Here is a 26,682-nt window from a genome sequence, read left to right as displayed (position 1 = left end):
TTCCTACAGCCCCCCAAAACACAGCTTTTGTTCCGGAATCATTTGTAATTTTGTTGTTATTGTGTTATCAGGAGAAACATTTTTCCTGTTTAAATGATTTTAATGCACACAAGAAACTTTGTTATAATAAACCTGATTTCTCTCCTTTAGGCTACTCTGGATGTTGTGATGAACCTGCAATTTCATCTCATAGAGAAGCTGTGGCAGACCTTTTGGCATTCAACAGCGCCCTCTAGTGACGGAGCCACTACCATACCTAACAGGTGCCATGTCTATACAGTTCATAGTTAAAGTAAAAAGGAACGCAACAATTAAAAAACAAAACTCACGCTCATGGAAAACCTGAAAGCATCTAGGATTTTTTTTAAATAATTTGGTGATCTTAGAAAATAATCAACATTTTAAAATATCATTTTTTTTGGTATGATCTGCTATTAAATATAAGCTACTGTAATGTTCCAAAGTTCAAGGTCATTGATATTGCCAATGTTGCATTTGTTATATTATAGTAATACATATATTATATTATAATATTTTATATTATATTATATTACATTATATTATATTACGTTATATTATATTATGTTATATTATGTTATATTATATTATATGTAAAGCTGTAAAAATATTATTACAACGTAAAATAAAAATTACCAAAAACAATCTAAAAACCAAAAACACTGTCAAAACACACCAGTGCTCTATTTACTTATCTCTTGCTGTAAAAACAACGACAAATCATTTAGTTGAAAACATTTGTGTAGCCTAATCAGCAGCTTTGTTCCCACAAAATGGATTCTTTGAGGATAAAAAGGCATTTATTTGAAATGAAAATCTTTTTAAATATTTAAATTAGCTTGTCACATCTGATCAATTTTAATGTGTTTCCTTGCTGAATAAAGTATTAAATTCTTTATATTGCATTTTCTGAGTGAAACTTTGAGAGCTTCTTAATTGTGTTTAATTTATTTTTGTTATTTGTTTGTGGAGTACATTAATAAATATGCACTTTGGTCTTGTACTTTAATCTAGTTCATTTAAAATCTATATCGTAAAAATGCATCTTCATATGCTTTTATTTAAAATATAACGAATACAATATATAACTAATATAACAAATGAAGTTTTTATTTTTTATTTATCTTACTGTTATCTCATTTCTTGATGCAACCATTACTCTGGATTTGTGTCTGAACAAATGTTGGTGTGTATTGTTCAGCGAGGAGGATGTGGAGGACATCAGAGGATTCCCCAGAGACAAGCTGATCACTCTGTGTAAATATGAGCCAATTAAACAGTGGATGAGGAGCTGTGATCACATCCTGTATCAGGCACTGGTGGAGATCCTTATCCCTGATGTGCTGCGGCCTGTTCCCAGTTAGTATTTTCTCTTGTACACACACGCTGACATGAGCTGTTTGACTGCATGACTGATGGGAAATGTGATTTTGCAGGCACCCTCACTCAAGCCATCAGAAACTTCGCTAAGAGTCTAGAGGGCTGGTTGACCTCAGCCATGACTAACTTCCCTCCGGAGATCATCAGCACTAAGGTAAGTGTGCATGTGTGTGTGTGTGTGTGCGTGTGCGTGTGTGTTTGTGTGTGTGCGCGTACTGTTTTTTGAAATCACTTAAATCATGCTCAGTCAGACACTTTTAAGAAAATAAATAAGGTAAAAAATATGTATTATGCTCTGTTATTTTATTATGCAAACTTATTTTATGATGCTTATCTGTTTATTATATTTTTTATTATATTATTACTGATTTAAAATTTAACATTTATAATCTTATGAATGACACTTAAAAATACAAGTGTCTTAAAGAGATACGATCAAAGTTTGTTTTTATTATTATCATTAGTGTTGGGTCGACAAACAATGCCATCATCAATCACAGATGGCCTATAGACATCATGATGCAAAACCGGCAATGCGATCCTCCGCCTCGCCCACATCGCAGCAGCAACCCGCTTGCGACAAATACACACTTAGGCCCCGTTTACACTAATACGTCTTCAATTTAAAATTGGCATTGTAGAATGAAAATGTTTACGGAGAACAAACATTTACGTCCACACTGGCTTTTCACCTAGAAATTCTGAAAAGCCCCCCCTCCTTACTATACCGCTGAAAACGCACATCATGTGACCACATACTCACACACAAACACATACACACACTATGTCATGCACTGCAGCGTATGTGTGCGTCTGAGCTCCAGCAGTCAGCGAGTGCTTTGAGCACAAACCCCAGAAAGCAGTGCACGTCGGACAGTTTATTAAGGATGTACCACTGGATCGAGTCTCACTATAGTTGTTAAATGTGATATTTAATTTTTCTTGTCTCAATCTAACGATTCTTTGGTCTTTTGAATCCATCAGGTAACGTGTCACAGCATCAGTACATTGCTTCAATCTTTCGCTTATACGCTTGTACTCTGTAATTTTAGCGAAAACCTTAGATACTGTTGGTTTGTTTCTGTTGGTTGTGCATCTTTTTTATCAACCAAGTTTGTCGACGTGATTATAACGACACAGAACACTCTGCCTATTCATGCCAGAGTCCTGTGGAAAAAGTAATTGATAGGTGGTAATTTGTGTGTAACTTTATTTACTTATGATTTGGTCATGGGTAAAACTAAGACCATGCGGGTCAGGTAGTTGGAACAGTAGGCTACTAATTATTCATTTGTTATCAATTAATTAATTAATTAATTATTCATAATAATTAATTCAACTCCGCCTACAATGACGATGCCATCATCTATCGCGATGTTTCACATTAGACATTGTACAATGCCAAATTGGTCGACATCGCCCAACCCTAATTACCATTATTATTATTAGGATTATTATTTTTTATGATTTTTTTAATTAGGGCAACTGCAAGTGATTCTGTATCTAAATGTTTAGATCCATAAGATTGTTTTTTAAATGATTTTGCAAAAAAATATATAATTATAATAATTTAATTGTAATAATAATAATAAAATATTATTTCAGATGAAATTTAACATTTTACACAGTATTCCCAATATTACATGATCTTTGAGAATTCATTATAAGATGCTGATATGGAGCTTAAGAAATTGCTATTGCAAATAAGTTTAAATCAGTTATATATATATTTTTTACATAAATCTTATATTTTAAACCATGTATAGAACGTGCAAAAAATATTTTTATTAGAAATATTTTGTAATGTGTGTGTGTTTGTGTGTATGTTTACAGTCTGTGTTTGTGTGTGTTTATACAGTGCTTAGCATATATAAGTACACCGTCACAAATCTCTCTTTTAAATTCATATTTTAATAGCTATAAAATATTATATTTGCACATATACATTAGATTAGTCAGTACTGAAGCCAAATCTGGAGCTTATTTAACAAAATAACTGACGATAATGGTAAAAAAATAGTACACCCAAATTTATGTTATAGAAAAATATTAAATACAAATTTGAAAAATAAAAAGAAGTTAAATTTAAAGTTGAATTTAATTGTATTATCTTTCAATTTCTAAAGATGTTTGGTGACTAAAATTTTATTTTAATAAATATATCTGTTTAATAAATCTGATTTGTTTAAATGCACTAAAAATACATTGCCTATATTCACTGAGAAGTGGATAAAATAGTCATTTTCAAAATGGGGTGTACTCAACTATGCTGAGCACTGTACATATCTATATATAGTGTATATGTGTGTATGATGTGTGCGTGTGTAACTGTTGTTTCATTGACTTCATGTAGGGTATATTTACACCTAATATAAATGAATGGTTTTGTTATAAAACATTTAGTATGATCACTTATTATTTTATCATGGACAGTTCAAAATGAGCATGTTGTTTAATTTTAACACATTTGTTGTACTGAGAGATGATTGAACATTATTTAAAAAAAAAATTAAACCTTACCTTGACTTCACTGCGCTAATGTGAAATCACACCTTTAAATGAAATTTGATGCAGACTGTCTTTAAATCATTTGAGTGTGTGCTGTAAAAGTGCTGCAGTGTTTGAGCAGTGTGTTACTGTGCTCTGTTCAGGCTGCAGTAGTGAGTGCATTTGCACAGACCCTGCGTCGCTACACCTCTCTCAATCACCTGGCTCAGGCAGCGCGGGCCGTCCTGCAGAACACCTCCCAGATCAATCAGATGCTCAGCGACCTCAACAGAGTAGACTTTGCCAACGTGCAGGTCTGTGGCTCTCATCACTCTTATTCTCTGGCTCATGTTCATCCAGCTTTTACTAATCCAGCTTCTACTGATTTTCAAAATATAAATTGCATTTCCGGTTTGGGGATCACTTCAAAAAAATAGGTTGTGCTATGAATAATCCATATACAGATAAAAACGTCTTTCGTCTATATTAATCCATCATGAAAATAGTTGGTGTTTTAAGGTGGCATTACAAATCACAAATAGGAATGCGTTTTTTTTTTTTTTTTTGATAGTGTTCATTAACAAGCGTCTATTTTGTGATATTATTATTATTATAAGGTGTAGCTTTAACCCAGTAAATCAGACTTGTTAAATGGATAGTTGCCCCAAAACTGAAAAGTCTGCCATTATTTAACGTCCCTTTACTTGTTCAAAACATGGTTGACTTTCTTTCTTCTGCTGAAGGAAGATATTTTAGAGAGAGCTGAAAAACTGTAACCATTGACTTCTATAGAATAAGTTTTTCCTAGTATGGATTTCAATGGTTACAGGTTTCCAACATTCGCGAAAATATCTTCTTTTGTGTTCAACAGAATAATGAAACTCATAAAGATTGGGAACCACTTGAAGGAGAGTAAATAGTATTACATTAAAATCCCTGGCATCTGGCTGAGACCAAGACTTTTTATTATGTTTGGCCAGCTAAAGCTAGCTAGTTAAAATCAGATGCCATGCGATTTACTTCTATGAGGGGGACGTAATTAGAGCTGTAAAGCTTAACTTTTCATTTTAAGTGAAAAATCAAATCTGTCGGAGAGGTCCATTAGATAGGTACAGAAAAAGTCCACAGGGGGGGGTGATCACCAGAATGGGGAAAACTCAGAATAAAATGAGAAAATATGATACATTTGTGTTTTGGAATATGGAAAAACTGTATCTGATTGGGCAGTTAAAAGATTTAACATGGGCCATCACCATACTGGTAGAATTGGACTTCCAGAAGGGGTGTGTAATTAGAGCTGTAAAGCTTAACTTTTTGACTTTAAGTAAAACATCGAATCTGTTGGAGACGTCCAATAGATTAATAGGTAATTCCCCAGAAAATCCCAGAGTAAAATGAGAAAATATGATACTCCAGTGTTTCAGAATATGGAAAAACGCTGTGTCTTTAGGCGGTTTTCATCTGTTTTTATAACATTTATTTCCATTTTATTTATACTTGTGTCTTTTATTTCTGTTTATGTCAAGCATTCTGAATTGTCACTGTGTATGAAATGTGCTATATAAATATACTTGCCTTGCTTTGTCTTACATTTTCACTTTTTGGTGAACTATCAAATTAATGCTTTATTTACTAAGTGGAACTAACTTAATATTTTTGAACTTGACTTGAATTTTTCTGTGCAAGTGTAACACAGAAAGCCCCAAATAAATCTCATTTCTAATTGGACAGACTATTTCCAATTCTGGGGGAAGGGAAGCACTCTGGTAGACAATTAAGTTACTGTAGGCTCAATCAAAACATTATCTTATTAGCAAGGCATATCAGCATCATTGTTCGATCAAAAAAATTATGAGTTTTTATGGGGGTTAACAATATTGACATTAGAATTTTTTTTGCATTTTATTCTTAACTTTTTACAGGCAAACTTAAAAAAAGGAAGTGAAAAATGTGTTGTGTAAAATGTCCTCGGTTTAATTAACATCTCTTGGGAAATATTTGAGAAAAAAAAACAAGGACCTTTAAATTAATTATCCTCGTGTGAAATTTTGTCTTTACCTGAATGTCTGTAATATTGCTGCAGAAAGTCTGTAGTTTAGGAGTTTAAGAATATTCTCATTTGAGGATGCTTTACTGAAAGTAACTCATTCATTCTGTTAAATTGCCTTTTAATATGTCATGGATTAACTGTGAGGATAATAATGTCACATCATACCCTCTTCTTAACATTCCACCCTTATTTACAGTCTAGAAGTTACTCTCCTTCCCTGATTCTTTGTGTAAATGATGAAATGTGTATAAGGTGTGTGTTGTTTCTTTGCTCACAATGCGTGTGTGTGTTTGTCACAGGAGCAGGCGTCCTGGGTCTGCCAGTGTGATGAGTCTGTTGTTCAGCGTTTAGAGCTGGACTTTAAGGCGACCCTGCAGCAGCAAAGCTCTCTGGATCAATGGGCCGCATGGCTGGATAACGTCGTCAATCAGGTGCTCAAACCCTATGATGGCAGTCTGAGCTTCCCTCGTGCCGCACGCCAGTTTCTGCTCAAGTGGTCCTTCTACAGGTACGAGACCCCTAAAAAATACTTTCACTGCATTACTAGGCCTCTTAAAGTCTTTTTGTTGAACTTTAGCAGTTTGTGGATGATTTGACCAAATAGGACATCATTGTTTATTAACAACTTTGTTGATCCTTGAACAACATTCCAATCAAGGGATACGTGTACAGTTTATGTTAAGTTTAGGCTTACGGTTATGCACTTCTACATGATTGTTTTCCAACTATTATTCCCCTCTACTTTGGGAATAATTTACAGTTATGGTTGGGTTTAGGGGTAGAGAATAGGTATGGATTATATTTTTTAACAAAAATGATGCTCCAGGATCAACATTGATGTTAATTGAGGATCACATTGTACTTGGCAAAATCATGACGTGCTATAAGGTCTGTACAAAGTTCTAAAGGGGACCTATTATGCCCCTTTTTATAAGATGTAAAATAAGTCTTTGATGTCCGTAGATTGGGTATGTGAATTTTCAGCTGAAAACACCCCACAAACGATGTGTTAAAACTCTTTGAAACTGCCCTATTTAAGCTTTGCTTCTTATAGTGCTATTTTGGTGACTGTCGCTTTAAATTCAAATTAGACTGTGCTCTTTTCAAAAGGGGTGGAGCAACAAATGCCTGTGTGTCAGCATAGTGGCAGATTCAATGTCCTGCTTACGAGGGCGAGATCATCACTAATGGCTGGGACTCAACTATAGTATTAATAGCTGGTTATATTCACAGGCTGTTGAAACACAACTATGTTTAAACCCCTTAACGTGATTTCTGCCTAAAGCTCCTCTTTAAAGACGAATGTACACAGCTAAGTTGTTATCCCTTAAAAGAAGCAATCTATTTTAGAACTGCCTGAGCAATCATCAGTGTGTAATGTCAGTCTAAAGAGCAGTGAAAGAATGAGATCCTAGTCTACAAGACAAATTCACTATGGGGTCCCTCTGGATTTTTTGATTGTATTTTATAATCAAAATACAAATATGCCTAAAACTTAGCTAAGGGAGAAAAAAAGATGAGTGCGTTTACACTAATGCGTTTACATTTTAAAAATGGCTTTTCAGAATGAAAACACTCCTTGTCCAGACTGCCGTTTTTATTTTGCTTGAGAAAACACTCAACAGCCTGAATGCTCACTGGGTATGCGTATATTTTGCTGGCATCCGTTCTGGCTGTCTACTGGTTGTGTAGTGAGTGGTCTTATGATAGAGGTTTGATGAAACCAGGCATCATTACTCAATAGTTCAGAAGAGCGGTCAGAGTTGTGGATAGCCACGGCTCTGTTTTCAAAAATCGGTGTTTCAGTTGGTCTGCACTAAAACGAAACATCAGTGTTTCCAAACTAAAACAGGCTTTTCAGCGTTTTCAAAATGCTCCCTTTTGCCCAATTAGCCCATTGGGCTAATCAACTAGTAGAACTTTTTTTAACCATTAGATTCAGACTTGAATCAATATGGTAATACTGAGGCCATCATTACTGTCCTACAGTTTCTAAAGATGTCAAGGATTAAGAAAGATTTTCGAGATGAAGTTCATTTAAGGTAAATACATTTTGTTTTTAACATTTGCTGTAATGTACTGAGCTATAGACCAATCAGAGAACAGCATACTCTCAGAAGGGATGGTGTTTGTAAAGTACAAATCTTTGAGAAGCAGCAAAACGTGTTTTGAAATTTTTTTTTTCTTTTTTCGTTTCTTTCTATAGCTTTAAAGGTATCATTGGGGAACAAATTGAGAGTGTAACACTGGTGCTTTACCTGCCAGTTTTCTAACGGCTGATCTTGAGAAGAGAGTTGTTGAATGCAGCACACACACTGTACCTGCTGTTGTGTTGAATGTGTCTCTGTCATGTGATTTACAGCTCTATGGTGATCAGAGATCTGACTCTGCGCTCGGCCGCCAGTTTCGGCTCCTTCCACCTCATCCGTCTGCTCTATGATGAGTACATGTTTTATTTGGTGGAACACCGTGTGGCTCAGGCAACCGGAGAGACTCCAATTGCTGTCATGGGGGAGGTGAGGAGATCTGCACATTTCACACACATTCAGCTTACTGCATGCCGGCGCTCTAGCTTCAGTTTGTCTACATATTAATTTTGTTTTTAAAATATGAATATACCTGTTGTGTGTCTAAACAATAATATTATTATATTTATATTGTGTAGTATTTCATCTGTTCGTCTGTCTATTGATTGTAGTAACTAAATTATCTTTACAGCTGTAAAATATCAATGAAATGTAAATAATAATGTAGTAAATACATGTCTATATACAGTTAAAGTCAACATGACTAGCCCCTCTGTGAAATTTTAGTCAATTTAAAAATATTTGCAAAGTGCTGTAAATTGGAGAGCTTTTTTTAAACACGTTTAAACATCATTTTTGTTTATTTGTTTGTTTTTACCATAAAGACAGCTTATAATATAATATTATATTATATTAGTTATTTTGCAAGATGTTATTATTCAGCTGAAAGTGAAATGTAAAGGCTTAACTAAGTTCTATTAGGCAGCTCATTGGACATCAGTAGTTGTTCTGTAACTATTTGAAGAAAAAAAATTATTTTAGGTAGACTAATACTGATCTTAAAGATTGTTTAAAAAAGATTGATAACATATACAGTTGAAGTCAGAATTATTAGCCTCCCTTTGTTTTTTTATTTTTTAAATGTTTCCTAAATTATGTTAAACAGAGCAAGGACATTTTCACAGTATGTCTGGTAATATTTTTTTCTTCTGCGGAAAGTCTTATTTGTATTATTTTAGCTAGAATAAAAGAAGTTTTTATTTTTTTTATAAACTATTTTAAGGTCAAAATTATTAGCCCCTTAAAGCTATTTTCCCCGTAAAAACAAACCATCATTATACAATAACTTGCCTAATTACCCTAACCTGCCTAGTTAACCTAATTAACCTAGTTACGCCTTTAAATGCCACTTTAAGCTGTATAGAAGTGTCTTGGAAAATGTCTAGTCAAATATTATTTACTCTCATCATGACAAAGAAAAAATAAATCACTTATTAGATATAATATAACTATTATATTTAGAAATGTGTTGAAAAAATCTTCTATAAATATATATTAATGTTTTTCTGTTTATTTTCAGTTCAGTGACCTCAGTTCATTAATGCCATCCCTCAAGGAGCAAGGTAACCCATTCAAACCCCAGCCTAAAATATTGCATTGATTTTGAAGTCTCGTCTTCTCTTCTATTAAACCTCTCTCTCTGTTTTCCCGCATAGACACTTCATTCTCAGACGACATGACCAGCGATGGAGACATGTCGAGGATGAGCGAGAGAAGCCTGACTGAACCAGCGGTAAAGAGAGAAAGAATCGAGATCCCTCACTCCCTGCAGGAGATCTAACAGACACAAACGTCATCTCCGTCTTTAGAGTAGGGTCAGCGTGTGTCTCCTTTAGGTTTTCTGCGACTGTGAAGCAAGAATGTGCTGGTTTGGTGGCGTGTGGTTTATTTTTCATGTGCCATAGTCTTCTTTCAGTGCCTTAGATGAGAAAAGAAACACTAGAGCTTTCTCTTTGACCTTCTGTCGTTTTCCTCGGCCGTGCCTCCAACCGCAGGATGAATGTATCGTCTATGAACCTCAGATGTCTAAAGCACCTTTTTAAACGGCAGCCACTTTTATTTTTTCCCTCTCTCAGACGTAGATGCAACCTGCTGACCCCAAAGCCGCCCGTTTTCAGCCTCCACCCAAAACTTGCTGCAACACGAGAAAAGCCTTCAGAAGCATCCGTTTGATGAGAGCTCTGGCCGTATGAGATGCCTAGTCTATACCTCAAAGCATTCGTAGGTTTAATCAATTGACGTCCAGCTTTTATGATGTTTTCTAATGAGATGAGTGGATTTGGAAGCCCCGCGCTGTTGTTGGAAAGCTCTCGGGATGTATATAAACAGATTCCGTTGGTCGTTATTGCTCGAGCAAAGCAGAAATGGTTTGTGAAATTAGTTTTGTAGCTATTTGACGAGTTCTTAGATGTTTGCAGTAGTTCAAATAAAAAAAGAGGTGGTATGTTGATATATTGATATGTTGTCTGTACACGAGGCCTTCTGAAGTAACTGGAAAAGAGTCACAACGTTGTGAATAGTTTGTGTGTTGCTTATTATAAAACCGACCAGAGATGATTTTAAAAGATAAAATAACTGTAACCTATTTAAGTAGATATCGTGTGTACGTGATAGCAAAAAAACATGTTTTCTAGAGGAGAATAGAGAACCCTTAATAGACGGAATATGCAGATTCTTACAGAGACGCCTCATCACTTGGTGCTGTACAACCTTTCCTGCTTTTAGTGGCCAATGGGCTGGTTTTCTGGAGATGTTTGTGACTATATTGTGCTGGGATCTTTACTGGTGCCTGGTAGCGGCCCGTAACGCGGCTCTCTGCTCTTCACAAAGATCAGCTTCATTTCTACTCGCTGTGTGTTTGTGTTTGTTTTCTGGAAGTGATTGGCTGTGAGCGTCAGGCTCTGTACTTTAATGCCTGTCATGGTTTTGTTGTGTGCTTTTGGGAAAGGAGTTTGTTTTTTTGTAATGTTGTTTCAAGGCTTCTGTCTAAGAATTATTTTTATGGAGGTAGATGCAATTCTTCTCACTACTATATTGATCCCTTATTTTTGTGTCTTTAAAAAAACCTGGTTATTTAGCATCGGCCGCTTAGTTTGATTGTATTTTGTACTGGTAAGACGTCGATTAAATTTGTGTAAACCACTTTTGTGTCTGTTATAAATTCACACAGACTTGGTTTGTTTTTTTTCATATATATATAGTAAATCTTTTTTGAATACTCAATTTTCTATCATTATACATACATACTCATTCACAAGTGTCCACTTAAAATGAAAAGATGTACATCCGGTTGTTCAAACGTGAAATAAGAGAGTGTTTTTGCGCTGAACAAATGATTGTTTACAGAGATAAAAGTAGAGCAGAGGCTGGTTGTGGTCCACAGTTGCAGTGCTGTCCTAGAGCTATGCATCATGGGTAAAAGTGACGTCCCACACATCACACTCTACAGTATGTACACTGCTCTCCCTCTTCAGGATTTCTCCACCAGCACAGGTAGCTTTAAAAGTGCAAACGTTGAGTCTCCTTGTTCTACGAGCAGCAATCGTCACTCATAAAGAACAGCCGGCCATGTACTTTCCTGAAAACACACACAGACAACTATGCATCATGATTCATAATCAATAATCAATCAATCATAACTCAAATCAGATCATTTTCCTAATGTAGTCAGACATGTGTTCAGAGATTAGATCATCTTGAACTTTAGGCTTTAAGCAAACTTTAGTTTCACTTACCTTAAAAAAAGTTTTTACTTTTGATTCAAAACATTAAAAAACTTAACAGGTTTTTATTGACAGTGAGGTGTAATTAGAAACCCTTATGATTGTCTGTCTGCTATGTCTTGCTATTTACCTTTTAAATGGTTTAAATATTCATTTAAACAGAATTATTAGCCCCCTTTGATTTTATTAGATTTTTTTATAATTCCCAAATTATGTTTAACAGAGCAAAGACATTTTCACAGTATGTCTGATAATATTATATATGTATGTATATTATTTTGGCTTAAATAAAAGAAGTTTTTAATATTTAAAAACAAACATTTTAAGGTCAAAATTATTTCCCCAGTTGATGCGGTGGTGCAGTGGGTAGCACGATCACCTCACAGCAAGAAGGTCACTGGTTCAAGCCTTGGCTTAATCAGTTGGTATTTTTGTGTGGAGTTTGCATGTTCTCCCTGTGATGGCGTGGGTTTCCTCCGGGTGCTCCGGTTTCCTCCACAAGTCCAAAGACGTGGTACAGGTGAATTGGGTAAGCTAAACTGACCGTAGTGTATGTGTGTGAATGAGTGTGTATGGGTTGCAGCTGGAAGGGCATTCCCTGCATAAAAAAATATGCTGAATAATTTGCCAGTTCATTCAGCTGTGGCGACCCCAGATCAATAAAGGGACTTAACAGAAAAGAAAATGTATGAATGAATGAATTATTAGACCATTTAAGCTCATTTTTTTGGATATTCTACCAAACAAACAATCATTTTACAATAACTCCCATTTTAAACGCTGTGTAAAAACGTGCTGGATAAGTTGGTGCTTTATTCTGCTGTTGTGACCCCGGGTTAATAAAGGGACTAAGTCAACAAGAAAATGGATGAATGAATGAAGTCTTTAAATGTCACTTTAAGCTGTATAGAAGTGTGTGTGGGGGGGTTATAATTCTGACTTTAACTGTATGCATTTCTCTGATGTTTTTTTTTTTTCAACGAAACCTCCAGAACATTTAAAATTCTTGCATTACCAAGGAATTCATAACTTTTAAATACACAAATACAAAATCTTTCTTGTTGTTAAGAATATGAATAATAAGTATTATAATGGTAAACCTATTTTTTTCTTTGGTTAATAAATATACTCATGTACACCCAAATTAATGTTTTAGAAAAATATTTAATAAAATTAATAAACCTAAAAAATTGAGAGGAAAAAATGTTTGAAATGTTGTAGTTTGTCATTTTTATTTGCAATATCTCGTTTAAATTTAAATGCATTTTCTTCATTCATTTTCTTTTTGGCTTAGTTCCTTTATTATTCAGGGGTCGCCACAGCGAAATGAACCACCAACTTATCCAGCATATGTTTTACACAGCAGATGCCTTTCCAGCTGCAACCCATCCCTTGGAAACACCCATACGCTCATTCACACACATACACTATGGCCAATTTAGTTTACCAAATTCACCTGTACCAAATCTTTGGATTTGTGGGAGAAACCCATGCCAACATAGGGAGAACATGCAAACCCCTCACAGAAATGCCAACTGACCCAGCCGAGACTCAAACCAGTGACCTTCTTGCTGTGTGGCGACAGCACTATCTACTGTGCCACCATGTATTTTCTTTAGATTCCTGAACATGTTAGATGACCAAACTTATTTATAAATGGACAGAACTGTTCACTTCACCTCAAATGATAGGCTGTATATTTACTAAGAATTTGATCAAAATATTTATTTTCATGTACTCATTTATGAGTGTACTGTATGTATATATAATCAATAAAAAAAAAAAAAAAAAAAAAAAAAATATATATATATATATATATATATATATATATATATATATATATATATATATATATATATATATATATATATATATATATATAACAATAATCTTCTTTTGAAAGGAATATGAACTGTTTTTTTTCAGTTGCCATTAAACTGACTTCAGGTTTTAGTCTCAGTTAACCGTGATCACTGTGCCTGCTCAATGTAGGTTTCACCATAAAGTTCATTTCAGAAAAGCTGAGCTTGTTGCAGAGAGCAGTGCCATTCTGTCAGAGAAACTGATCTCAAACATGGGCAGCTCCTCTGAGTTGACGCATTCACACAGAGCATCCTAAACATCCTACAATTCCTTGTCATGAAGCTCTCCGCTAATGAGAGAACGCTGATCGGAAAGCAGCAGAAGTGGGTCAGACGTTCACCTGTGGCAAACCTCTTCTTGACCAGAGACATGCGGTATCTGCTGCCCACCAGCTCCACATCCAGGCCTGACAGAGACGCCCCCGAGCCCACAAACTGCACTGCCAGACTCGGGGCAGGACCACGGGGAACCTCCAGGCACTGCCAGCTGGCGCACAGCGTGCCAGAGCCTGAAACACACACACACACACACAGTTCAGATGAAAGATCATCCTGATGGTAGCCATATCTGAATAACTCCCAGAATGCTGTGTTTTTGCTGGCCTCTAGATCTGAACAGCCTTTCTTTCGCCCACTTCCTGCATCAGTGAAGACAGATACACTCAGCTAATATGATTCAACGCTACACTATTTATACAGAAAGAAAATCAATATTCATTACATATTCTGACATGTGCAGCACTTTATAAAACTATTTATTCAGGTGAAAACGTTCCAAAATGGAACTTCAACATTAAGATTGGAACTTTGATATTTTCAGCATTTTATAAAACTGATATTGACATATTTATATCTTTTTATTCATTTGTTCAGAAAGTTCTAATGTTAAACCTAAAGAGCTGACACCATTCATTGATATCTGGAGCATTTTATGACATCAATGTTCTTTATTATCTTGTTTAAAATGATTTTGCTTTAATAAACAGACATTATTTAGTAATATTTTTGTATTTAGCCTTTTAATATTACTGTTAAATAATTAAATAAATATTAATAAGTAATATTCTTTATTCAGTTAAAAAAAGTCTCAAAATAAAACTTTCAATGAAACAGACAAAATTACTAGTAAAATATTATGTACTGTCATCATGGCACAGACAAAGGAAATAAGTTATTAAAATAATTCTGTTTATAAATGTGTTGGAAAAATCTCCATTAAACGCCTCTTTATTATTACTGAAAAAGAATGACAACTGCACAAGAGCGCTAATAATTACCTTCAAATGTGTCATGTAGAGTGAGTGTTTTTCTTCTTTACAGTTGGAAATTAATTGATGGTAATAACCAGTGGTGTAAAGTGACAAATGACATTGTAACTACTGTATTTAAGCACTACTGTAATTAAGCACTACTGTAATTGAGCACTACTGTAATTGAGCACTACTGTAATTGAGTAGTTTTTCTCAGGATTTGTACTTCACTAAATAGTTTCATGAATGTGGACTTTTACTTTCCCTTGAGTACATTATTAGAGCTGTATCAGTACTTTTCCATCAACCTGCAATCACTATTCTTTCCTGTCTATAGGGATTAGAAAAATCAGTGCTGTGATAGCTGTCCAATCAAATTGCACATAGAAGTAAACTGCATCATAAATGACCTCAAGACATGGGCGATTTATAATTGCAGCAAAGTGTTTGGAAGCATTAAAAGTGTTGAAGAAGATGACTAAAATCTTTACACGCATTGACCCAGAGACTGTTTAGACTGAATGTCACTGATGAGAAGATGATGGATGTTTACTGTATCAATCCACTACTGAATGTCACGTTTACACAAATGCTGAAAGGACTTGTAAATGCATCAGCTTTTCACAGCGTATCACTCAGTCCTCTTGAGTACTTTTGAAAGGTCGACTTTTTACTCTTACTTTGAGTAATATTTACAACAGATACTCAGTACTCTACTTGCACTACATTTTTGGGCGAGTAATGTTAATTTTCTCAAGTGTGATTTGTCTGTACTTCTTTTGCCACTGATAAGAACAGAACATGAACGGTTTCAAATATTTAAATAAATATAATAACAATCAACTTTTGGTGGGAAAAAAGTTTCTATTCAGCTCTGAAACCAGATTATTATGGACCTAAACATCCTCCTCATAACATGAAGTGTGTGAGAAGTTTGAGGTGAGGATGAACCTTTGCTGTGGTTTGTTGGCGAAAGGTTTGCCAGTTTCCAGAGCAGCCGGCGCTCCTCTGCGTTCCTGACATACAAATCAAAACAGAAGAAAAGATTGAGTGTATTTCCCTCTGGAGTTTCAGCGGTTGTGAGTGCTCAGGGTTTTATCACCCACTCACCAGGCTGCAGGTGGTTGGCACTGCAGGTCGGTGGCACTGTGGTCAAGGGGCAACAGCACCTGTACTGAGGTCAGTTGTGTGGCGGGGGCAGTGGCGGGACAACAATGATAATCCAGAGAGACACGGGTGACCGTCCCGCTGCGCTGACACTCAGCAGACAACAGAAGAGGAGCCCGAGACGGATCCTGAGACGAAGCCTGACAGATAAACAATCAGTTCATCATTACCTGCACCAGAATTTTTTATCAAACACCTTTTATAACCTGTGTGTCAACTGCTCGTGATGAAAGTATGAAAGCAACATATTTATATGAAGGAGGATCAACGGAAGCTGAGCTCAGCCGACAGAATTTGTTGATTAAATAAATGACTATTTAGACAATTTTTTTTTTTTTTTCAAGATTCAATTAAAAGTTATAGCGAAATCTAGAGTGGATTTTAAAGCAAAAGTGGGTCAATTTGGGTGAAATAATGCTTCATCATCATGAAGACTGCCATATTTATTGACAAATGAAAAAACAAACTTATGAACTGTATCATTGAAATACAAAAAAAAAATAGGCGGTCACGCACAAGTTTAATTCAATTTTAAGAGCCCTATCATGCACCCGGCGCAATGAGGCGCAAGACGTGTTTGCCACGATTTGCTGCTATTTTCAGACCAGCATTACTATTTTCTACATAAATATAAAAACCTCTACCTCTATGCAAATGCAAATCGTCATGAATAAGCTGAAAAAAGGCATGAAGAAGGCATAATGTTCTCATTATTTGCAGTGTTATTTATTATATGTATATGAGCAATTCCAGCGTTATAAATGTGACGCAGTAAAAACTCAAAATATAAATTCACATAGAAAGTATACGTTAACAACTGTTTGTATTTTGCAAAACAACTAAGTTATGGGATCAGAAAAATATCAATCTGTAAACATGTTTTATATTTTAAATGTGGAAAATAAACAAGAGTTATGGATGTGACAAAAAAGTCTGCGAGTTTACAGTATACAACATATTTAGTAGAATTTCTGTGAATTAAACTGCACAACCCAAAAGAAATAAAGCTAATCAAAAGGAGAAGAGTTCGCTTATTATAGAACAAACATCATAGATTTTATTTTGTTTAATATTTTTGCATTTATGAGGAAAAAGCTTTGTTATGGATGACACTTTTCAGTTATGAATGTGACAGATGTGAAATTGCCACTTGTGTGGTAAATCAAATATAATAGTTAAAAACATTGACATTTTTTAGTATTTCTAAATTACTGTAAAATAATTCCTTACAAATTTTTTTCTCATATTAATATTTGTTTTATTAAAAACAAGCTTAGATTTTTCCATCTGTCTGGTTTTGGAGATTTGCATCACCATATGGGACATACGAATAAGATGTGTGTTTGGATATAACTCAGTTTTTTGACCACACTTCATCATTACTGCTCATTTATTAATCTGCTTGAAATTAAAACTGATTTTAGAAAGAGTTTTGAAACAAATCTTTGCGCTTAACAAACAGAATTAATAATGTAGGCTAATGGATTTCTTTAGTGGAGTGCGTACAACATTGTGTCCTTATCCACGACAGTAAAGGAGTAAAGAGTAAAAGTAAAGAGAAAGTGAAGAGGCTGAATGGAGGAGGCTCATTCTTTATTCTCGTCCTGCATAAGATGCTCTGTAACTGTGTTCTCGCTAGTGAAGCGTTTAGTTTTTCCACTTACAGAGTCTCCAAATAGCAAATGAGCAATGCAACTGAGTCTTAAAGGTAATGGGACATGATACTCTAATTGGTTTAATGCATGTTATGCTCAAAACACACCCAGAACTCATTAAGAGAATAAGCACAACCAAGTTAGACCATGTGCCGGGCGCAAATCCTATTTTTCCATCCTTAAAATAGCAAAATTGGACACTCCCTTAATGCTTTTGTGCCATGTGCTTTAGACTTAGCGCCTTCATTGTTAAAACAGAGCCCTAAATGTTTTTATAGAATGTCATTTTTAAAATATAGTGGCAAAACTATAGCAATTTTTGGATTTATATATAGACAATTTTTACGCTCAGTGATGTTTTAGTATATTTAATCATGTTAAAAATGTATGATAGTCAATATTTTTGCTCAGGTAATAAATAAAATAAAATAGCACACATTCTGGTGTCTAAAGAATAAGCTGCAATGTATTATTTTGATGCTTGAACTAAAGCAGAATTTTCAGCATTTTTGCAGCAGTTTTCATTTGCTGATTTAGCACTCAGGAAATATCTGAATTACAATATATACAGGAAATAAAATTAAGGGACCACTCTGTGGGTTGTGCATCTGAGCACAACAAGATTTTAGTTTTTTTGGGCAAAGTATTGATGAAATTTCTTCAACCTTTAAAATAAAAAATGACATTTAGAGCAGAAAATGACAATTGGTCAACATTTCAAGAAAGTGCCATGTTGCCAGACATGTTTCTATTTACAGAAAGCACAATAGCATTGTACTAATTTCAGAAAAGTTAAGGAAGAAATATGGTGAAATAACACAACAAATGAACCATCTGCAAAAACTTCAGCCCGTTAGAACTTAGTGTCAAGGTTGAGGAGTGAAACTGAATTGACAAAGACTGAGCTTAACTCGCACTGATGATGACAGCATCAGCTGCTAGTGTTTGCTGGCTTTGTGTTGACTGACCTGGTATTTGAGCAAAGCCACGTTGTAATAAGAGGCCTGCGGATTGAGCTCTGCTTCTCTCTGCAGGTGAAGCGTTAAAGCCTGCATGTTAAACCAGAAATCCTTAGTGTCCGGATCACTCTGTGACGGGTCACTGCAGACACAAACAGCAGAAACTGTCCACCACACAGCCTCTACTAGACCAAGAAACAACTCGGTTTTTGGCTACGTTTACACCAGTGTGTTTTTGTATTCAGATGTATAACAATGTGGGTTCGTCTGTTAAACAACATCTCAGAAAATCTCCATCCACAATAAATGGACAAAATGCATTAAGCTTTAGTTCAAAAATGCAGCCTACACACAATTATTAAATAAAACTAATTATAATAAAGATTAATGAAAAAAGTAGCAAATCCTTTAAATGGCTTATCTACAAACTGAACAATGATGCTTTAAAACAGGTGAGTCTTTGCTAAGCATGTCTGACTGTGATGTTAAGTTTGCAATGCTTTAGATAAATTGAGTGTTTTTAGATGAAAACATCATTGTCAGATGAATATGGTTGAGTCTAGACGTAAAATGATTCCGTTATTACATACTACTCAAGAAGTTTCTACATTTAAATTTACTCCACAACTGATAGGAAAATTTGTTCTTGGGCTCTTGATGGAGACATTGAGGAACGTCAATGGCTAATCATTATCATATTTTAATACAGGCCTTTTGGAATGAAATAGCGATTGAAATAAAAAGGTAACTTTTAAAATGTAAACACACCAGTGTAAACGCAGTGTGCCAGTGCATTATACTGGACCTGTAGAGTAGCTTCTGGTTGGGTAAGAAGTGGTCGACTCGAGAGATGTTCACCAGTCTGAAGCTTAACACTGGTGCATTGGGGTTGGCGGTGAAGATGCGGGTGATGCCAGCAGGAAATGACATGGTGAGGTCACCGGTGATCTTGACCAGACACCTGAAACAATTACAAACAGACAAGAAGATCAGTGGAGAGGAGGTTAGAGATGAACAGGGGGGCGATGGAAAGGTGAGGATGATTAGACGAACCGGTTGTGTTCTCCTCCTCTGAAGTAGGCATTGATGTATTCGGTAATGGCAGCAGCTACAGGCCAAGACTCCTGAGCACTCAGAGAAATAGGACTGGGTCCTCGAGACAGACCTGCAGGGGCACAGTTCAACATAATGAGCACCAAATTTGCTGGAGAAAAACAACTACATTTTACTGTATAAAACGCATGTGGAAGCATTTCTTTTTTTTTTTTATTCTTTTGTTCAACGAGGCTGCATTTAATGGATTACACCATTCTTCATTCTCACACAATTTATTACCCAGTCTATATTCTTATATTTCACAAAAATATGTCAGTACTGTCCAAAATAAATGTAAGTAAAACATAAACCCAGGCTCTCATTTGACTTGATAACTTAATCTGCCGCTGTCCGTCCTGGGATTTAGTAGTATCGGAAAGTGGCAAAATAAAAAGATCAGCAACTCAACACCAAACAGTGCTGTGGAGATGCTCTTATATATTAAATTGATGCCTGTGGGCTTTTTTAAAAGGAGGGAAACCAAATCACTGCGGACAATTCTGAGTGGCCCCACAGTTAATGTGCATATGTCTACATTAGTTTGTCATGCTGCATCATGTAGAGGCTTTAAGGATAATGTCTGATTTAGTGTGGGGTCTCAATCACCTCGAGCTGGACTTGGGACTCGGTTTTGCACCCCCCAATCACTGGGGCTGGAGGAGGAGGAGGAGGTGAGAGGAGGACTGGGGTCCGGCAGAGGAGACGAGCACAGAGACCTGGACTGAGACACCACACAAAGACAACACACATCAAACCTCACCATCTCTGCTACTGAAATACAATACAGTGTAAACCCATGTACTAAAATATGATGATATGCTATTCGTATTTTGACCTTTTTTGAAACTGTGGACACAATTGTTATCATGTCACATTGATTAGGAAACTACATGGCATATTTATTGTTGAAGAGAGAAATAACTTGAGCTGTTATTATACTTTAAACAACACAATGTTTTTTGTATGTTTTATCTTGCTTATAATTGTATTTTTTTGACTACACACGTAACTGATTAGGAGACTACATACAATATTCATTTATTTAGTGTGAAATGCCACACTACAAATATAGATTAATATATAATATGCGCTATACAATGGGCATTTTTTTAATCACTTAAATGTTTAAATATTTTTTATGACCTCAAGAATTATGGAAGCCGTTCCCACCACTGAATAGTAAAAAATAATAATTTAATAATAATAAAAAAATAAATAAATTACAAAGTCAGAATTCCAGGTTAAAAAGTCAGAATTCCAGGTTAAAAAGTGAGAATTCTGGGTTATAAAGTCAGAATTCAGAGTTATAAAGTCCGAATTCAGAGTTATAAAGTCAGAATTCAGAGTTATATTCTGAGTTTCTTGTTATGGCGACTGACTGTAAATGGAGTGAGCACATATAACTCAGAATTCTGACTTTATAGTGTTTTTTTTTTTCAGTGACTGGAAAGGTTTTTCATAAATAATTGGTGGTCTTTGCGTTATAAAAAATAATAACATTTTCTCAGGACTATTTAAGTGAATAGATAAAAAGCAGGCAAGTGAATAGAGTTCTACTTCTAAATACAGTCCTAAGTATAAAACTTAGTTCTCACCATAATAAAAAAAGAAAAAAAGAAAATCCAGCTAATGAATGATCAAATCATAGACACGCTGTGAAACTAAACAAGTTAACATTCTGCAAAAAGAGAAAAAGTCAATGTTATCTATAAATCTCCTATTTGTTTTCTGCTTTCTACTCTGTGTGAATGAAAAACTAGTATTTTTAGGCTTAACAAATCTCTGGAGGCTTGTTTCTGTCTTGTAATAGTTGTTACCTCCCAGTAAAAAAGCAATTAAAAGGTTAAATTGCTGTTAATTTAGAGCTGAAGTCTGTGAAGCAAACTAAAGAACCACATGACAAAAACCACCAACTCTCATGAAACGGTTGAGAAAAAAGCAAAAGGCAGCAGCAGAGTGTGATTAAAGCTTTTGTTTATGTGGTTTTAAGGAAGCATGCGTGCGCTGGTTGGATAGATGTAATGAGGTCTGTGGGACAATTACCCGCTCGCAGCCGCTTAGCCTGCCTGAGGAGCGCTTGGACCGAACCGACCGCGGAGGAGCCAAAGCGAGACGCTCAGAGCTGTCTTGCCTGAAACCATGCTGCGAGACTGGGAAAAGAAAAAAGAGAAAACCCTGTCAGTATTCGCTCAGCCTCATATCAAAACCAACGTTAAGTCTATGGCATTAGTCAACTTTAGTCACTTTTTGCCTTCTGTGTATGCATAGTACATCTAATTGCTTTTAAAACTTTCCCTCCTCTAGGTCCTGTCTTGTTTTCTCCTTACGTTAGCAAATATTTTTCGTAAGCATCGAATTTTGTTTTATTGTGATGCAGATAACATTCACTTTTCTCTTCCTGTTAAGCCTGATGAACTCATCTATCTAGTATTACTGGATTTTTGAGTGTTAAAAGTTGAAGCTGCATTTTTAGCTTAGACAGATTAACAAAATTATATAATTTATTTCATTTAGGAAGTAAGAAATTATTATTAATGTAATTTACTTTATTTTGGGGTCACTTAGTATTGTCTATCTTTTTGGCATCAGGTATTGAAGATCATCAAAAAACAAAAACCCTGTTGTTTTCTTTACCTACAACACGTTTAAGACTTGAGGGGGATCAGGCATTCTCTTTTGGAGCACCTCCTTTATGGAATAATTTCCCATTTAACATGAAATCAGCCACTTATGTTCAGACATATAAATATTATAAAATAGACATATCTTCTTTAAAGGCTTATGGGCTGGAGTAACTATTGTAAACAGTTTTATTATTTGCATGTTTTAGTGTTGTGTTCCACATTATGTTTGTTTTAATCGTTTGTTCTATTGCTATTGTTTAATTCAGCTTTACCGTACAGCACTTTGGTGAACTTGATGGTGATGAAAAATATAAATTATATGCTATATAAATAAATAAATCCAACTAAACTAAAAGTCATAGCACACTGCTGCTTAATAAGTCACATGATTTCACACATGATTAATATGTCTACGACCAGTGGTGGTAAGAGTACTGAAAAAACATACTTAAGTTAAAGTACCAACACTTGCCTGAAAACGTAGTGCAAGTAGAGCAAAAGTATCTGTTGTAAATATTACTCAAGTAAGAGTAAAAAGTAGCTCTTTTAAAAGTACTAGAGAAGTGAGTTTTACGCTGTAAAAAACTGATGCATTTACATGTCATTTGTGCATGTGTGTAAACGTGACATTCTGTAGTGCACTTACTTATTGCCCAGCAGGCACACAACTTAGTAAGACGTAATTATTAGGTTAAGTTTACATTGTGATGCCGGGCGACCAAAATTCAATGTCTAGCCAGCATCTAAAGACAAAGTTTTTTTGATGTCCAATAACGATGTCAAATGATGTTGATATATGGATGATTTTAGGTTGTGTTGGAAAGCGACCAAAATCCAACGTCGACCCAACAACCTAAACCAACGTCATATTGACGTTAAATACTGACATTTATTCGTCAGGTATGATAACTAAAATCCAACATCTGATAGTGGTAATGTTAACACAATGTCAAGCTGTAACATCATTAGACGTTTATATTTGGTTTATTTTATGTTGGACGTTGGATATTGACATCGGCCTAACATTGGGTTCTGACATCAACCCAATTTACATTTCCAAACAAAATGCAACGTCCCCATGAAGTTGGGGTACAACATCAATTTGACGTCATGTTGACGTCTTGTGTCTACTGGGTGTTTAAGGCTATTTCGGTACCGTAAACATCTGTCATCTTCTGATCAGTGACATGCATCTTAACAGTCTCTGGGTCAATGTGTGCAAAGATTTTGGTCGTCTTCTAGGACACTTTTAATGTTTCCAAACAGTTTGCTGCAATTATAAATCGCCCATGTCTTTAGGTAGTTCAATTATGATGCAATTAACCATCTATGTATGATTTGATTGGACAGGAATCAGTCCTTTTTTCTCCAATCCCCATAGACAAGAATAAAGTAGTGTAAAAAAAAAAGTAAAGGTACACAATTTTAAAACTGCTTAGGAAAGTACAATTACTAAGAAAAACTACTCAATTACAGTAGTTTGAGTATTTGTACTTTGTTACTTTACACTTCTGTCTACGACAAACAATGCAGGATGAGTTTTGTGCCTAATTTTTGTCCAGAGGGCTGATAACAGTTGACCACAACAAAAATAGTGATGCTTTGCTGAAAAACAAACAGAGGACCCTAAATTAAAAGTTATGTACATCGAAATTATGGTAAACAGGATGTATATCAATAACATGACAAGTGAAAAAACTTTATAATTATGTTTCATGATTTGGCTATATGGTCCTTCCCTTATTATATCATTCATCCACTCTGTACTTTAAATGATATCCAGATCGGCCATTAAAACAACATGTATCAGTGATACCTGGTGGTGTGTTAATATCCAGGAAGTTCTGGTCTTTGTCTGTAGAGAAGCAGAGGTCCTCCTGTGGCCCAGAATGCCGTGTGAGTGGTGGTCCATTCCTGCGCGGTTCGTCATTAAAGGATCTCTGTTTTCTGGTCGACTCTTGTGTGACAGTGTTATTGGTAGTGCCCTCACTGAAGGGGTTATGAACAGAGTTCCAGTGCACAAGCTCTTTCTTCGACTGAGAACTAGGTGCGGGGTTTGGACTGGGCGTCGGCCTATTACTCCCGCCTCTGCTTTGTGATGCTGCCTGCATTGATTGGTGTGTTGGACTTCCAATCATAGTAATAGCAAAAGGATCATCCGGGGACTCTGGAGGAGGGACGCTACGATCTCTTTTCCTGTCCCGCTCCTTGCGCAAAGAGGATGGAGGAGGAAGGGTTTTAGTGTCATTTAGAGGAACGGAAAAGGGATCAGTCCTGGCTTCCCTGTTAGGCCGAGGTGGAGGCGGAGCCCAGGCATCAGTTGGAGGCAGGTTGTCCTTGGGGGTGGATCGTTCAAAAGCAGCAAGAAAAAGGTCTTCTGGAGGAATGTGTTTACAGCTCCAGACAGAAGGCTCCAGTTCTGAAGATGCTATGCTGTGGGAGAAGGCTGGGAAGCTGAAAGTGGTGGGCTCGACGTCAGGTGGAGCACGTGGAGAACGTAGATTGGAGGGCCAGACGTTGGTGGTGTCGTCCTGAGGTAGGGGAGAGCGACCGGGTGAAGGGTCTTGGAATGCAGCGAGGAATGGGTCTGAGGATCGGCTCAAATTTATTGAGTCTTTAGACTGGGATTGAGAGGACGGCCAGGCTGCCCATCCTGTGGGATCAGGGGAAACTCCAAGAGGCTGATGAGAAGGTGAATCCAGTCCAGAATCCTCCACATTCTCAAGAGAGGATGAATCTGATGAGAATGCTGCATCTGTCAAACATGAAGAAAGATTAAGAAGAAAGATATACTGTAGATTTTTTTTTTAATCAAAACTTTGAAAAAAACATATATATATATATTATTTTTTAATCAGATTCAAAATGATTAAAATGTAATAGTATGAATATTGTTTGAGTGTATGAATGCTCTCAAAGCTTGCAGAGTCTCTCCCTGTATTTGTGGAATCAACATTTAATCTTTAGGTTTTATGTACATCTACAGATGTCACCACTTCAATATGTTCAACTAACATGCAGCTTAAGAGCTCTTTAGACCATGTGCCGGACCGTTTCTCTGTGTTTCACTAGTAATGCCTTTAAATAAATAATTATTTAGGCCTATTTAATTATTCATTTGTTATTTATGTACAATAATTGAGACATAAAATGAAATGAGTTAAATATAATCAACAACAAAAATGTAAATGAAAACGTAACTGAGCTTATTTAATGACTGTCTTAGTCCTGTCACTTTAAAATAACAAACACAGTACATCTCTCTTTATTAAAGCTAAAACACAGCTTTATTTATTTATTTATTTATTTATGCCTACTTATTTGTATGTTTGTACTTTCATTTTAGTTGACTTTTATTTTTTAAATTTTAATTTCCAAAATTAATCCTCATTTTACTTAACATGTTTACAATGATAATAAAGCTTGTTAACAAGATTTTATTGATTAATGTATTATAATGCTTTGTTTCATTATTTCATCTTCATTTACAAGATTTTTTTTTTACAGCTACTGTATATTTCTGTCTGTTTGCATCCTGTCCCTTTGTGCCTCCTGGTGGTGTAGTCGCAAACTGCAGTTATACCTAAAAACACGTTCCTTCTCCTTTAGTGTCATGGTGGTACGACTCGTGGTGGTAATACTCTTTTTAATGTGTCATCCACTGTACATGCTGTTACGCAGCGCTAATATGATGATTGGGACACCAAACATATAGCCTTTTGGACTTAACACGTGTGACAGACATTGTAAGACCACAAGGCTTCAAGTGCACCTGAAATGTGCCATTTGGGACAGGGCCTAACACTCATTTCTGCTATGTTTTCACTTGGATGTGGAGTTTCTGTGATATTTCAGATGTGCAATAGTGCCCCCCTGCCTGAAATAACCTAAAAATCCATTAATGGCAGGGAAAGAGTTAAAATGCAACAGATACAATGAGAAAAAGCCAGAGTGCAGAAAAATGATTCCCGTTCCACTTTTGTCAGTAATTGAAAAATTCATGCTTTAATGCCTACACAAGCAGGTCTGATAAAGCGAGTCAATTAATTCCTGGAATATGGTAATGCACACTTTGGCACACATTAGGTGAGTTGAAAGCTTTTAATTCAGCGCTTTCTAAAATGCTGTAAGAGAATAGTTTGTCCAGTCGATTCTCATCTATCACAGTAATGAGGTGGAGGATGGTGTGTGTTGGAGATTTACATTCAGAAGCTGCAAAGGCATTCTGGAGCTGCTCTCTGCCAGAAAAACTGTGCGATTTAAAGGCAGATTCCAGAGGAGGTCCAAACAGAGCATCTGAACCCGATGCTGTAGAACTCAACCTGC

General features: G+C 35.8%; 2 protein-coding genes across 7 annotated transcripts in view; one reads left to right on the top strand and one right to left on the bottom strand.

Moving 5' to 3' along the window:
* rfx2 (regulatory factor X, 2 (influences HLA class II expression)) overlaps nt 1-11,163 on the top strand; it is a 65,115-nt gene extending 53,952 nt beyond the window's left edge. For all 4 annotated transcript variants that reach the window (XM_068222937.1, XM_005166838.5, XM_005166837.5 and 1 more), the window contains 8 exon segments: nt 151-263; nt 1,220-1,377; nt 1,455-1,552; nt 4,050-4,199; nt 6,235-6,443; nt 8,298-8,451; nt 9,542-9,584; nt 9,678-11,163. In XM_068222937.1, the coding sequence (XP_068079038.1) occupies nt 151-263; nt 1,220-1,377; nt 1,455-1,552; nt 4,050-4,199; nt 6,235-6,443; nt 8,298-8,451; nt 9,542-9,584; nt 9,678-9,802 (1,050 nt within the window). In that variant the 3' untranslated portion in view covers nt 9,803-11,163.
* fcho1 (FCH and mu domain containing endocytic adaptor 1) overlaps nt 10,952-26,682 on the bottom strand; it is a 72,920-nt gene continuing 57,189 nt past the window's right edge. The window contains exons 16-26 of one of the 3 annotated variants that reach the window (XM_021478402.3): nt 26,560-26,678; nt 24,173-25,111; nt 21,776-21,882; nt 20,339-20,453; nt 19,691-19,802; nt 19,443-19,598; nt 18,647-18,779; nt 15,967-16,163; nt 15,808-15,872; nt 13,948-14,115; nt 10,952-11,599 (exon numbers count right to left, since the gene is read on the bottom strand). In XM_021478402.3, coding sequence (XP_021334077.1) covers nt 11,571-11,599; nt 13,948-14,115; nt 15,808-15,872; nt 15,967-16,163; nt 18,647-18,779; nt 19,443-19,598; nt 19,691-19,802; nt 20,339-20,453; nt 21,776-21,882; nt 24,173-25,111; nt 26,560-26,678 — 2,140 coding nt within the window. In that variant the 3' untranslated portion in view covers nt 10,952-11,570. Of the gene's footprint in view, nt 11,600-13,947; nt 14,116-15,807; nt 15,873-15,966; nt 16,164-18,646; nt 18,983-19,038; nt 19,599-19,690; nt 19,803-20,338; nt 20,454-21,775; nt 21,883-24,172; nt 25,112-26,559; nt 26,679-26,682 lie in introns of those variants that run through there. The other 2 variants (NM_001423857.1, XR_012383555.1) reach the window with 2 other exon arrangements.

The sequence above is a fragment of the Danio rerio genome, chromosome 8 (assembly GCF_049306965.1).
Source record: "Danio rerio strain Tuebingen ecotype United States chromosome 8, GRCz12tu, whole genome shotgun sequence".
Classification (NCBI taxonomy): Eukaryota; Metazoa; Chordata; class Actinopteri; order Cypriniformes; family Danionidae; genus Danio; species Danio rerio.
This window is presented reverse-complemented; position numbering and strand designations above follow the sequence as displayed.